Source organism: Schistocerca nitens, chromosome 3, assembly GCF_023898315.1.
Source record: "Schistocerca nitens isolate TAMUIC-IGC-003100 chromosome 3, iqSchNite1.1, whole genome shotgun sequence".
Classification (NCBI taxonomy): domain Eukaryota; kingdom Metazoa; phylum Arthropoda; class Insecta; order Orthoptera; family Acrididae; genus Schistocerca; species Schistocerca nitens.
The window spans coordinates 275811232-275827152 of NC_064616.1; the positions used below are offsets into that span (position 1 = coordinate 275811232).

At 43.0% G+C, this 15921-nt stretch overlaps 1 protein-coding gene across 7 annotated transcripts in view; it reads left to right on the forward strand.

Annotated features, from left to right (window-relative positions):
* The window catches only part of LOC126248243 (ribosomal protein S6 kinase 2 beta), a 634112-nt gene that overhangs the window by 592187 nt on the left and 26004 nt on the right, over positions 1-15921 (forward strand). For all 7 annotated transcript variants that reach the window (XM_049949088.1, XM_049949091.1, XM_049949087.1 and 4 more), the window contains 2 exons: positions 11807-11896; positions 12213-12371. In XM_049949088.1, coding sequence (XP_049805045.1) covers positions 11807-11896; positions 12213-12371 — 249 coding nt within the window. The remainder of the gene's footprint in view (positions 1-11806; positions 11897-12212; positions 12372-15921) is intronic.

The window sequence follows — 15921 nt, forward strand, 5'->3', positions numbered from 1 at the left end:
GGTCCAGCTGTCTCGTGGCCTCAGTTTGGCAGTAGCCATTCTTGTGGGCAGGCAGCTTGTTATTGGTCATGCCCATTTAGGCTGCAGCACGGTGCTTGCAGTAGATCCCCTGTGTTCCACTACCCATGTGTTAATTGTCATGACTGTCACTCTCCATGCTCACCAGATTGCCCAGATTATAAGGAAGAAAGGAAGATACAAGAGAGTAACTCCCTTGATCGTTTATCTTGCACTGAGGCTCATCAGAAATTCAACCACTTCATCCTGTGTCGATGACTTCTGCGTTTGCCTCTGTTATGTCCTTTCCCCCTCCTCTCTTTCTTACCTCAGTCCTGTCCCCCTCTCCTCTCCCCTACCCTGCAGTTCCCATGGCCTCCTGTCCAGGTGCCGCTCCTCCTCCCCGGGCGAAGAAGTGTCCTTCCTTCTTCGGTGCCTGCTGGCGATGGGGCTCACTCCCTGGACCACTCCCTTTGGTGTCTGCCATAACTCGGCATGGTACACACTGTCTGTAAACTGAGTGTGTGCCCACGGTTGCCCACCCTTTTGGTTCCTGATCTTGCAGAATCCTGCTCTGTCTCCATGCCCTGCCCCCCTCATTTTGAGGAAGAGGAGGAGGAGAAAAAGAAAAAGAAGAAACGTAAGTCCCAGGACGAGCGCCCCCCCCCCCTCCCCAGTGCCCCGGAGGTGCCATCTTCCCCCTTTCAACCTGGGTTCAACATCTTGTTTATGGTTGTTGTCCTGTCCTCATTGGTGATGGATGGTGACCCGACGATGTGATTGGCTCCAGCCCGTTCGCCTCTCATTTGGATACCCACTCCATGCTTATTCAATGGAACTGTAATGGTTACTACTGTCATCTACTAAAGCTGTAATTCCGTATTACATATTACTCTAGTTTGTGTCATTCTCCAGGAATCTTATTTTACAGACGATACCTCACCGACCCTTAGTGGATTTTGTGGTTTCTGTCTGAACCAGGTCAGTACTTTGAGGGCTTCTGGTGGTGGTTCCATGTAGGTCCATATGGATATTACACTACTGGCTATTAAAATTGCTACACCAAGAAGAAATGCAGATGTTAAACGGGTATTCAGATGTTAAACGGGTATTCATTGGACAAATATATTATACTAGAACTGACATGTGATGACGTTTTCACGCAATTTGGGCACATAGATCCTGAGAAGTCAGTACCCAGAACAACCACCTCTGGCCGTAAGATGGCCTTGATACGCCTGGGTATTGAGTCAACAGAGCTTGGATGGCGTGTACAGGTACAGCTGCCCAAGCAGCTTCAACACGATACCACAGTTCATCAAGAGTAGTGACTGGTGCCTTGTGACAAGCCAGTTGCTCGGCCACCATTAACCAGACATTTTCAATTGGTGAGAGATCTGGAGAATGTGCTTACCAGAGCAGCAGTCGAACATTTTCTGTATCCAGAAAAGCCCGTACAGGACCTGCAACATGCGGTAGTGCATTATCCTGCTGAAATGTAGGGTTTCACAGGGATCGAATGAAGGGTAGAGCCACGGGCCGTAACACATCTGAAATGTAATGTCCACTGTGCAAAGTGCCGTCAATGCGAACAAGAGATGACAGAGATGTATAACCAGTGGCACCCTATACCATCACGCCGGGTGATACGCCAGTATGGCGATTACGAATACACGCTTCCAATTTGATGTCACCAAACATGGATGCGACCATCATGATGCTGTAAACAGATCCTGGATTCATCCGAAAAAATGATGTTTTGCTATTCGTGCACCCAGGTTCGTCGTTGAGTGCACCATCGCAGGCACTCCTGTCTGTGATGCTGCGTCAAGGGTAACCGCAGCCATGGTCTCCGAGCTGATAGTCCATGCTGCTGCAAATGTTGTCGAACTGTTCGTGCTGATGGTTGTTGTCTTTCAAACGTCCCCATCCGTCGACTCGGGGGTCGAGACGTGGCTGCACAATCCGTTAGTCACGCGGATAAGATGCCTGTCACCTCGACTGCTAGTGATAAGAGGTCATTGGGATCCAGCACGGTGTTCCGTATTACCCTCCTGAACCCACCGATTTCATATTCTGGTAACAGTCATTGGATCTCGACCACGCGAGCAGCAATGTCGCAATACGATAAACCACAATCGCAATAGGCTACAATCCGACCTTTATCAAAGTGGGAAACGTGATGGTACGCATTCTCCTCCTTGCACGAGACATCACAACAACATTTCACCAGGCAGCACCAGTCAACTGCTGTTTGTGAATGAGAAATCGGTTGGAAACTTTCCTCATGTCAGCACGTTGTAGGTGTCGACACAGGCGCAAACCTTGTGTGAATGAATGCTCTGAAATGCTAATCATTTGCATATCACAGCATCTTCTTTCTGTTAAAATTTCACGTCTGTAGCACGTCATCTTCGTGGTGTAGCAATTTTAATGGCCAGTAGTGTATTATTTTATGGACCTCACTGCAGTTGTGGTTTGCAATCTCTATCTCCCTCTTGACAGTTCACCTACACCTAATGCCCTAACAGCCCTCCTACAGCAACTACCACGTCCCTTCCTCTTCTTTGGGGATGCCCATCACCCTTTTGAAGCAGTGCCTTTTCATCGAATTGAAGGCTCCTCATTGACCAATTTGTTGGAGACGAAGACGTGTGTCTTCTTAATGGTGGTTCTTCTCATTTTAGTGCTGCATATGGCACTTTCTCTGCCATTGATCTTTCACTCTCTAGCCCTCCCCTTCTTACTTTCTTGCCCGGATCGCCAAACGATGACCTCTCTGATAGTGACCACTTTCCATTGATTCTCTTATTTCCTTCCCACCTCCTGATGGCCAAGTTACCCTGCTGGGCTGTCCACCATGCAGATTGGTCTCTATATACCTTCCAGGTCATGCTTACACCCTCTTTGTCAGGAAGTCATCTGTGATCCGTTGGATAAAATAAACTGTGCTGCCAGCATTGCTGATCCCTGCTTGACAGGCTCCATTCACCATTGGCCAGTTCTGTTGTGGAGGAAGGTCATTGCTACTGCCATTCATGATCTTCATCACTCCTTGCAATGTCTTAAGTGGCACCTATCCTCCGCCAGTCTTATTACTATTAAGGATCTTTGCGCCATAGCCTGTTACTTAATCAAACGGAGCAAGCAGGCATGTGGGGAATATTTTTTCTCCTTCCTAGATTCTTCTGACCACACCCTCCAAGGTTGTCAGTGGCAGTCTTTCATTCCGGGCCTTGCACTTCCAGGTGGCCATTGTGCAGATTCATCAGTTCTCGCACAACACCTTGTGACATATTTTGTCATGGCATGCTGCCTTCCTCCTCTGGAAACAGTGGGCTGAAGCTCCCTGCTTATGTTTTACCCCCTTGTCAGGTGGAATCCAACAACGAACCTTTTACTGAATGGGAGCTGCTTCTGGCTCTCTCTTATTTCATCCATAAAAAGTTGCTTCAACACCTCAGTCCTGCACATCATCATCTCCTCCAGATTTTCAACCATATTTGACTCCAAGGCACTTTCTCCTCTCACTGGACAGGAGAGATGGTTTGCGATGTACCATCTTCTTCAATTGGAAACCAGTGTGGCAGGTATTTTCTCAGTACCGCCACCTTGCTCATTCAGAGTTTGTGTTGGCATAGTTCTCAGCTCTTCATAGACCTAGCAGAATGGTGTTACACAGGGCTCCATATTAATTGTCCTTTTTCTCATTGCTTTTAATAGACTTGGGGCCTCCGCCAAACAGTTGCTCACTCTAGGTCTGTATGTGGATGATTTCTGTATTTGGGCTACGTCCTACTCAGTGGCCTCTGCGGAACAGCGGCTCCAGGGTGCCATCCGTCATGCTTCCACATGGTCACTCTCACATGGTTTCCAATTCGCGCCCCTTAAGTGGAGTGTGGGGCATTTCTGTCACTGTACTATGGTCCATCCTGATTCAGAGCTCTACCTTAATGCCTAACATCTGACCGTGATCTTCCAGTTTCATTTCTTGCATCTTCTTTTTTGACAGCAAGCTTACTTGGTTGCCCCATATCTGTCATCTGAAAGTTGGCTGTTTTTGTAAACTCTATGTTCTTCACTTCCTTTGTCACACTTCCTGGGGTGCAGATTGTTTGACCATTCTCCATCTTTATTGAGCATTACCTCTGTCTCATCTGAAGTACAGTTCCCAAGTTTATGGATCAGCTGCCCTTCCATGCTGCTCCTCTTTGACCTGGTTCACTATCATGGTATCTGTTCAGCCACCGGTGCCTTTCGCATTAGCCCTGTAGACAGCCTTCTGGTTGACACTGGGATCCCTCCCCTTTGAATTCGGCAGTCCCAGCTCCTGGTTTCTTATGTCATCACTACCCACTATTCCCCTGCTCACCCCTACTATTCTATTCTATTCTTTTCATGGCTTCGGGTCTTCGCCCATCTGCTGCTCGCTCTCAGGTGGGTTCGCTAGTCGGGTTCCCCTCACTTCTCTCCGCCATGACTTCCATCTTCCTTCCTTGTCTGTTTCCCCACATTCTCTCCGAATCACACCCCTACACTACTCCCTTCCCCACACGACCCCCCACCCACCTGGTTAGTTCCTCGGCCCCAGCTTTGGATGGATCTCTTCTGGAGTCTGAAAGCCTCCATCCCTCCAATGGTGTTCCATTGTTGGTCCAAACACTTTTACAGGAGTTTCAGGATCCTGTTTCTTACACCATTGGCTCTATATCCGCTGATCATGTGGTATATGCCTTGATATCATCCAGTGGTGTGGAACATCATCTCCTGCCTGTGACATGTGGGGTATTAACTGCAAAATTGATAGCCATTTATTGGGCCCTCTGCTTCATTACAGTCCTCACTCACCCGGGTTTTGTTATGTATGGACTCAATGAGCGGCCTTCGGGCAATCACTCGGAGTTTTCCCACCACCCCTTGGTCTCTGTCATCCACGACCTTCTCGATGATCTTCATGATTCTGCGTGTTTAGTTGATTTCCTTTGGGGTGGTGGCCACATACATATTCCGGGTAATGAACTTGCTGTGATCGTCTGGCTTGGAGAGTCGGTGACCTACCCTCCATTACCTGTGACCCTTTAGGGACAGATTTAATCAAATACCCATTTGCTGTGTTGTGGGCCGACTCTTGGGAGGATATCCCCCTCCCCCACTGTCCCCCCCCCCATTTAATAAATTTCACGCCATCAGGGAAACTCCCACCATATGGCATTCTTTCCTCTGCCTCTCCCAGTAGGACTCTACCATCCTCTGCCGTCTTTGTATTGGCCACACAAGGTTGACCTATGGTTTTTATATTCCGCAGTGAGCCCCCACCCCTCCCCCCTTGTGCAGTTTCGTAGTTGTGGGGCTCCCTTCATGGTGATCCATATTTCGCTGGACTGCCCTGCCTTTCGGCCCTTTGCACTAAATATATCCCATCCCACCTTCGTTGTTTTGGGTGTTAGTGGCCGACCCTTGTGTGGTTATGTCTGCCCTTGGTTTTGTTTGCGAATGTGGTTTGTCCTCCTCCTAAGTCCATGAATTTTCCTCTGGAATATGAACCCCGCAGTTAGCACAGACACTGGTTGTGGAGGCCTAAGTCTTGCCTCCATGCAGGCCTGGTTCTCCTCACCTTTTCCCTACATTTTGTTTAGTCTGTTGTGCAGTTTTGCTTCATCTTTTCTTGTGTCTTCTTCTCCTGGTGCTGCCCCCATGTATTGTAATAATGGTATAGTGTGTGTGTTGGGATGGGTTGGTGGCAGTGCTGGTGCCCCACCGCATGTAGTGTTTCTGGAGCACTACTGCTACACCCATTTCCATCTCCCCCCTTCCTAGTCTTTACTTGTCCTGTGCCCTGATACCCCTTTTCCCTCTTTGTTTGCCTGTTATCCTTTCCCCTTGACAAGATAGTGCTGTTTGTGTTTTTGTTCCCTTGATTTCTCCCATCTTAGCTCATGGGACCAATAACCTCACTGTTTGGTTGCCCCCCCCCCAACCAACCACCTGCCTAACCCCTTCCCTGCTCCCACTCCAGTACTACACTGACCTTGTATCCTGTCATTGCATCTGTCTAATCCTATCCTCTTGTCCCCTTGACAGTGACAGGATGGTTTCAGTACCCAGGGATAACAGTGGCCGTGTGTGTGTGTGTGTGTGTGTGTGTGTGTGTGTGTGTGTGTGTGTGTGTGTGTGTGAGAGAGAGAGAGAGAGAGAGAGAGAGAGAGAGAGAGAGAGAGAGAGAGCTGTGTTTGTGTTAATGTGTGAGAGTTTTCCACTCTTAATGAAAAAAATTGATCCGAAAGCTGAACATTTCTAGCATTGTTTTCATAGTGCCTGTCTGTGACTCAACACCACCTCTATGTGGTGAACAGCAGTCATACTTTCCACACTGGTGATATTCCATCCTTGATGTCCATTGTTTAATATGGCCAATATTATTATTAAGCAAATGTTAAAGTTCTGGTTTAGCCTGCAGGAGAGAACAACTCAATTCATTAAAATTTTATGTCAGACTGATTGAAATGTCCAGAGAAATATTAAAAGATTTAGTTGTTTTAAGGTGCTTTATGTAGTATGGTTCTAACAAGTAGATACTAATTTAACACATACTGATGGCTTTAAATAAGGGAGACAAACTGTTAGCTTCCTTTCTTCTCTGACTAAATCTTCAGTACTCACATATTACAGATTTCATTGTATTTGATGCAGAATAACTTAGTTACAAGCATTCCCAGTGAGATTGCTAGTGACTAAATTGTCATCTGTTGAGGTCTTCGTAGTGCCGTCGCAGCAAGATGCTTCGGGAGTTACTCAGAATATTCATGACATCATTCAGAATGTGCAGTCATAAGAAAGCACATTTAAATCTTCTGTATACTAAGTGTATGGTAATATATGAAAATGTCTTAATCAATAGAGTAGACAAGAAAGAAATATAAAATGTAGAGCTGAGAGTTTTTTGCTCTCCAGCATGGTATTACTTTTGATGGATAAATTTATTTGCCAGTGGAAGAATCAATGGTTGGAATATCGTAACTGGAAGCAATGCGCTCTGGAAAATAATATATCTGTAGTGGCTGATTTTTTTTCAGGGTTCCATATGGAGTAAAAGGAATATAACAGTTTTAAAATAATCACTACCATATTATAATTGGCTATGTTTCCTGATGAGACTGTTCAGTGCTTTGTGATGCTTGTAATGTTCACCATAATTATAGTAGACTGTATTCTATACCTGTATTGAACAAAACTACTGAGATTGTGTTGTAACTTAATCAGTCATTTGGAGGCAACAGGAAGTGGATTAACTGCTCCTAAATTGTATTAGTGGTTGCAATACACCATAAAATTATTGCGTGGATTTTTTGCTGTTGCAGAAGGGGTAGTTTGTAATTATTTTTTGTGGTAAATGTATGAATCTTCTGGGTGCTTATGGCTGTTTTCCCAGTGTGCCTGTTTATCCATAAAGCAAGTAAAATGAGCTGTATAATCGACAGAAAAAATACTTAGTGCCAAAGTTTACTCATTATTGTTAATCTTGTAATGCTGCTGCTGTAACCAATTTTCCACGGTCAGTGAAGAGGTTAAACCTCAGCCATTTCTATCAACTCACCCCCATTAGAAAAATTTCTTATAGCCTTATAGGAACACTTTCCAGAAGCAGATTATGGATTTTCTTTTATAAAACACTGATCAACCAAACCATTGAGTTATTCCATTTGTGAAACTGATTGCTGCCTTTTGGCACTGCTGGCACTTGATATGGTAGGGAAATAACACAAGCTGTTCATAAATGGATGGGGAAGTGTTATAGTGAAAATAATTAACACAGAAGGGGGAAATACAATGACATGAATAACTTCAACAAAGGTCAGGTTATTATGGCCAAAAGCCTGGGAATTTTAGTCTGACAAAGAGGTTTCAGGTGCTGTCTGTGACTGACACTGTCGCGGAGCCAGATGCCATCTCCTGTCCTGTTTCAGAGGAAACCTGTCAGCCTCCAAGATCTGGACAATCACAGACGGTGGGGCTATTGATAGTTGGGAACTCTGAGGTTAGGCACGTTACAGGGTAGACGATCTCCACTCCCTCCAAATTAAGTATATAAGTGCAGACCAGATATGGCTTCAATTCAAAGAAATAGTATTGGCAGCATTTGAGAGATTTATATCAAATAAAGTAACAAATGACAGAGCTGATCCTCATTGGTACACAAAATGGGTCAGAACACTGTTGCAGAAACCATGAAACAAACATGCCAAATTTAAAGACGCAAAATCTCCAAGATTGGCGATGTTTCACAGAAACTCAAAATTTAGTGCGGACCTCAATGTGAGATGCTTATGATAGTTTCCACAAGGAAACTTCGGATTTTCTGCCAGGCTTCAACACAAAGAGATTCTAGCTGTATGTGAAGTATGTTTGCGGCAAGACACAATCAGTGCCTGCTCTGTGTGATGACAATGGAAATACTATCAATGAAAATGCTGCCAAAGCAGAGTTACTAAACACACCCGTCCGAAATGTCTTCACAAAAGAGGATGAAGTAAATATTCCAGAATTTGAATCAAGAACAGCTGCCAACATGAGTCCTTGGAGTAGTGAAGCAACTTAAATCACTTAATAAAAGCAAGTCTTTTAGAAAACATCATTCTTGTGAAACACAAGTAGCTCTTTACTTGCATGAAGTGTTGAGTGCTATTCACAAGGGATGTCAGATTGATTCTGTATTACCGGAAGGCTTGTGACACTGTACTACAGAATCAGATTGTAGTGAAATTGCATGCCTATGGAATATCATCTCAGTTATGTGACTGAATTCATGATTTCCTGTCAGAGCGGTCACAGTTCATAGTAATTGACAGAAAATCATTGAGTAAAGCAGAAGTGATTTCTGGCACTCCCCAGGGTAGTGTTGTAGGCCCTTTGCTGTTTCTTGTCTATATAAACAATTTGGGGGAGAACCTGAGCAGCTGTCTTAGGTTGTTTGCTGATGACACTGTCATTTATCGACTAATAAAGGTATCGGAAGATCAAAACAAATTTCAAAATGATTTAGAAAAGATATCTGCATGGTGCAAAAATTGGTGGTTGACCCTAAATAATGAAAAGTGTGAGGTCGTTCACATGGGTGCTAAAAGGAATCCATTACACTTCGGTTACACAATAAATCAGTCAAATCTAAAGGCTTTAAATTGAACAAAATACCTAGAAATTACAATTACGAACAACTTAAATTGGACGGAACACATGGAAAATGTTGTGGGGAAGGCTAACCAAAGACTGTGTTTTATTGCCAGGACACTTCGGAAATGTAACAGAACTACTAAGGAGACTGCTTTCGCTATACTTATCTGTCCTCTTTTAGAATATTGCTGCACGGTGTGGGATCTTTACCAGATAGGATTCATGGAGTACATCGAAAACGTTCAAAGGAGGACAGCACGTTTTGTATTATCATGAAATAGGGGAGAGAGTGTCACTGAAATGACACAGGATTTGTGGTGGACATAATTAAAACAACAGTGTTTTTTTGTTGTGGTGGAATCTTTTGACAAAATTCCAGTCACCAACTTTCTCCTCTGAATGCAAAAATATTTTGTTGACACCGACCTACATAGGAAGCAACGATCACCTTGATAAAATAAGGGAAATCGAGGCTCGTACAGAAAGATGTAGGTGTTTGTTCTTTCCACACACTGTTCATTATTGGAATAATAGAAAATTGTGAAGGTGGTTCAAAGAACCCTCTACCAGGCACTTAAATGTGATTTTCAGAGTATCCATGTAGATGTAGTCATCTCGGAATTGGTGGTGCTGATCAGCTCTTCATGTGCTACTGTCAGGGAATCTGTGGAAATTGATTGAAGGATAGTGAAACCACGAGAGGTGACGAAGTGTTGGATGTCCACAACTCATTGCAGAATGTGGAGGTTGGAGGTTTACTCACTGTGTGAAACTGGAAAGATGGCAATCTGTGACAGATCCGATGACAGAGTAAAAGACTGGTGCGTGCACATGTGATATGGAGCACACCGCACAGGTCACATTGTTGAACATGGATGTACACAGCAGATGGCCCTTACATATTGCCATATCAACCTAACAATATTGACAGTTGTTACTGCGTTAGATACTGGATAATAGAGACTGGACTGTGGACTGAGGTAAACTTGTCACCTGGTTGCATGAATCACTCACCCCCTCCCCCATCAACAGTCGTGTCCACATGCACGCTCGTCCAGGTGTGTGGCTGCTCAAAATGTGCACTGTGCTGTGATGTAGGCAGGTTGGGCAGTGATATGTTATGGAGGACATGCATCTGGACTTCCATGCTGCCTGTGGCAGTAATCAAAGGCACCATAACTGCTGTGGGCTAGTGAACATTATTGCAGACCACTTACATCCATTCTTGCTTACTGTCTTCCCCGGCAGCAGTAGTATCTTCCAGCAGGATAACTGTCCATGTCACAGGGAGGACCAAAATAGTGCTACAATGGTTTGAGGCACATGATGCATGGTAGTGAATTCACATTGGTGTCTTAGTCATTAAATTTGCCTTACCTGAAGCCTGTGGAACAAATTTGTGACTCTAAAGAATGCCAGCTCCAATCCCACAAACCACCAGCTCATAATTTATGGGAACTGAATGGCTTGTGTGCCTGGTTGCCACCCTACCATGGACTGGCGGAAACCGTGGCACATAGAATTGGCGCAGTGTTCTGTTCCAAAGGTGCACCAACACACTGTTAAGCAGGTGGTCATAATGTTTTGGTTCGTTGCTGTAAGATACTTACTTTGAAGATCAGAAGCACATAGAGACTAGATAGGCCTGAAGTGTCCTGACAGGGATGTTTTCTCATGTCCCCATTCCATGCCCTTTCAGTTGTTAAGAAAATTGCGGGATTGTTAAATATTCCACTTAAATTATGCCTTGCTGGGTAACAGCTAATGAAGTACTACTGCTTAATGTTATCATTGATCTCTGTCAACAATTTATTAATGTTTCAGTGCAACATGAGCAGCTTTTTCAGTTGATAAAGTCTTGCTTGTGGAATGATACTTGTCTGGGTAATTTCCTTACTTTCACAGGTAGGATTTCGGTTTTATGTTGGTACCCAGGCTGTGGATTGGTCAGCACAGTTACTCCGAGAGCACTGTAATCTGTAACTTAGACCACTGTAATCAGTAAGTGCTTCTACAACACATTAGACACTGCAGTGGAAACTAATGTGTTGGAAAGAGTGGGATTCTTGCTATAGCTACTTTGATCATGAGGGTGGTAGAAACATATAGTCAATAAAACAAAATAAATTATCAAGTTAAAAATATAACTCAGAAAATTTTCTACCTCTAGGTGATCTGTGACCAATTTGATGGAAACCCTTGCTATGCAAATCACTTGTTATTGCAACAAGACAATTTTGTTACACTTAGCTACGTAATTCCAGGTCTCTTCTTGTGTAGACTTTTGTGTAATGTGAGACAAGTGCAGATCCTAACAGTGAAAGAACAAAATTAAAAAAAAAAGTTGTTTAGGGCACTGGCAGACATATTTAACCCAATGCTCTATGTCGTTCACATTGTTTTAATGTGACAGCTGTGAATAACTATAAATTACATATCCTTATAATGGATAGAGAACTTGGAGAGGTATAGTGAGAGTTGTGAAACTCGATGAGAGTTATCTGGAATAATAGTGACCCCCCCACCCCCCTTTTTTTTCCTTTACACTCTTTTGCAATGTAAAATCGTGTGTTTCCAAAGTAAAACAGCTGTAAAAATTTCCAAAAGATGATAAATATAGTTTATTTGCTTTTATTTTTAGATTATAGATAAACTGAAGAAGGACTGCCATGAAGAGGTAGATATTCTGTTGCGCTGGGGACATCATCCAAATATAGTTACACTGCGGAATGTAAGTTACTACACACAGATAATGTCTTTTGTCTTTTTATAACAATAATGGATTTTGTTTTGTAAAAAAAACGTATCAGAATGCTTTGGCATCAAACAACTAAAATATTATTATGATTTTTATTTTTTTCTACATGATACTTACGTAACCATGTTGTGGTTCATATGATAAGCTACATACATCACATTTTACAATATGTGATAATGAACAGTGTTAGAGATGTAATTTTAGTTGGTAGACGCTTTGAATGGTACAGTTAAAGTGTTAATAAATTTCTGTTGTAGATGACATATAATATTTTACTAATTTTTAAAAGGTGTATGAAGATGAACGGTCAGTGTATCTCGTAATGGAGCTGATGCGTGGCGGAGAATTGCTCGATAGGCTGTTTCAACACAAATTTTTCTCGGAGAGGGAAGCCAGTGCTATCATGAATGTTATAGTTACAACAGTGCAATATCTTCATCAGCATGGTGTAAGTAACTGAATTTTTTAAAAAAATTTTGCTTGTGTACTGTGCCCAAATTACACTTACAGGGAAATTTTGATGCTAAAGAAAATAAGTTTGTTTGGCTCAAAAATTTTAGATGAATCTTCTATTAAACTGGCAGCAGCAACACACAGTAAATGGATTTACCTATGTAATATTAGGTCATTAATAAGCTGTAAGGAAAATGCAATCACAAAACTGTTAATATTGTTCATAAACTGATGAATGGAGAGTGACATGTCTGTGTAAAACTATGTTCTTAATTCTCACATACAACAAACATAATGTATCTTCACTGAGGAATCTAACAAAAATTCTCTCTCTCTCTCTCTCTCTCTCTCTCTCTCTCTCTCTCTCTCTCTATTGCACTGTTGTTTAGTAATAATGATATTGCCTGTATTGATGTATAAAAAAGTAAATCAGTCATCAAACTGTAAGTTGGTCTCAACATCACAGTATTTTATTAGGCATGTTCCTGTGGGACATAGTATGCTCCTGCCTTCCTCAAACTGCTTAGCTGACTTACCCATTCAGTTACAGTGTAATTTGGCATTTATCACATAAACAATCATAGTCAGAGGGGACAGTAGTAATAAGTAATGAATAAAAGTCCTAGGACTAACCAGTAACGGAATCCCAGACTTTTCAACTCTTTAATATAGCAGTGAAACACTGAGATAACTGTTTCAAGATATAAGCTAGAAGTCACTTGAGTTTACACTGACTTCTGCAAACAAAGGCAACATTTTTAATGTAAATTGTAGGGTATCTGAACAGTCAGCATCATACACTGGCTTGCAAAACATTATGACCACTGCCCACAGTGACATAGGATGCCATCTGGTGGCATTGTGGGCACATGATGTGATTACATAAGTATGTAAGCAGAGCAGATACAGACAAAGGGTCACCCTAGTGAAGATACAGGCTGCAAGTGGAGGGAGGGGAGGGGGTAGGATCCATCGAGATAAGCAACTTTGTCAAAAGGCAGGTTATTATTACGCAGTGCCTGGGACAGAGTATATCAAAAACAGTGAAGCTGGTCAAATGTTCACATGCTACTGTCATGAGCATCTGTGGAAAGAGAGAGGAGGACAGTGAAACTGCCACTAGGTGTTCAATGGTTGGATGTCCATGACTCTTCACAGAATGTGGGGTTTGGAGGCCTGTCTGCTCTGTAAAGGTGGGTATATGGTGATCTGTGGCATCTCCATCAAGAGAGCACAGTGTTGGTGCACGTACATGTGTTTCAGAGCGTACTATTCATCGTACATTGGTGAACATAGAACATTGTTGACCTGACATCTGCAGCTATGATTGAACTGGGCACAGGGTCAATGGGATTTGTCTGTCAGTCAATGGAGATGGGTTGCTCTTGAGATGAATCACATGTTTGCCACAGTAGTTCAATGGTCGACTCCACAGATAGTGTCATTGAGGTGAACTGTGGCTTCAAAGGTGCAGCACACCATGGACACAGGCTGGTGGGAGCAGTATCATGCTATGGGAGACATTCTCCTGTGCTTGCATGGGATCTATGGTAGTTGAAGGGCAGTGACAGCTGTGAATTGTCTACATCCCTTTGTGTTTGATGTTTTCCCCGACAGTGAAATTATCTTTCAGCGGTATGATTGGCCATGTCTTGGATCCAGAACCATGTTACAATGTTTTGAGGAGCATTATAGTGAAGTCACGTTGATGTCTCGGTGACCATTTCTCCTGACACAAACCCAATGGAACCCATCTGGGTTGCTGTCTGGCACCATCACCTCATACGAAAATCAGCAGCCCATTATTTATGTGAATTATATGATCATTGTGCAATCTAATGCCACCTGCCTCCACAAGCCTACCAACAAACTATTGTCAAGGATCCAAGCATAATTGGTGATCTGTATCATTTGAAAGATAGGCAAACAAGCTATTAAGCAGGTGTTTGTAATGTTTGGACAGGTCAGTGTATATCCAATTATCCAATTCTTGAAAACATCATGTGGAGCATAATTGGATAAAATTCAAGAGTATTGTAAAATACTCGTAAGGTATTCTTTGGATGTTGTAACTGAACGTTGCTGTCGGTTCAGCCCAAACATCTCATGGTAACAGAAAATGTATTTCTACTGTACTTCATTTAAGAAGGGGAAGTATGCAAGCTAGTTATTTCCAGTTACGCCTGCTTGCCAAGGCAGCACTATGCCGTAAATGTGGCAACACAATAAGAAATAACCAATAACATATTTTAATAGTTGTGATAAAAAGTTGGACCTAACTTCAGTAACAGTTGGAAGTGTGCCACTTAAGTCTTACACCCTATACAAAAACATCTAAATGACTTCACTGTCCCCTTGGCAGTCCATGATTCAGTCACAGTGACTGAAACAATTATGCAGACACTCCTAGCTGACTGTATTTATTACTCCATAAATAGTTACTGCCAAGACAGAACTGTAGTCTTTTGAGTAGAACTCCTCCGTAGTGGAATTGCAGGAACTTTGAGTGTCAGTGGCGCACTGTCCTTAGTTGGTGTTCATGGAAGAATCTCCATCTGTGCTATCACTAGGCGGAATCAGAATTGTCCACTGTTGACAGTGCTCTCTCTGGCAGCTGGCAACACTATTGGTGGACGAATACAATGTGCTGATAAGCATGGTATGCAAGCAGAGTCACGATCAGTGAGCGCCATCAGGAGGTGGCTGCTTGGAACCGAGAAGGTTCATGATGCGTGGTGCCTGTGTAGTGGTACCTTAGTATTGTTGTGTACCACTTCAGCCATGTACACAACATCATCCTCCGTTTGGGGGGGGGGGGTGAAGCTAAAGAAGGTGGATGGCTTAATTAGTGTTCTGTTTCCTAGCTTGCCAGTATGTGTATTTGGTAGGTGCACACATGTGGTTCCCTGGGCATTCGCCCACAGCACTGTCGGAAATCCACACAAAATGATGATGAGGGGGGTGCCTAATCAAGTGTTCACCATTTTGATAAGTTGTGAAGCACAACCTCCATTTCCATCAGTTTGTCACTGGCCAGCTGCCCTCCTGGCAGAAAATTGGGGACAGTTGCTGGCTGCATTGGAATTTCCCTCGGATGCTAGCTGCATACAGGTCTTCTGGTTATACAAAAGAAAACTGCCTAGGAGTTCTGTCTATGTATGTGTGAGCATGGTGTGGTCCAATTTGATTTTTATGTGCTTTGTGGCACCATTTGAACATTTAGCTTTAAACATTACATTTCCAATCTGCTTCTTGACTATGCCTGGTACCCATGTCTTTTTTCCATACTTGAACATTGAAATCAGTACTGTACCATTCACTTTAAACAATTTTTATTTATACTATTGTTGAAGCTTGGCTTGTGGATGCACGAGTGAGTACAAATTTACATTACTATTCAATGGAGGCTGTACATTTTGTGGAGTAGCTCTGTACTGAGAGAGCATTGTCTTTATTGTACTGTTGGGAAATGTTGGTCATGTGGGATGTGAAAGTTCATATGCATCTTTCGGCTGTTCCATTGGCCTCAGTATGAAACCGTGCAG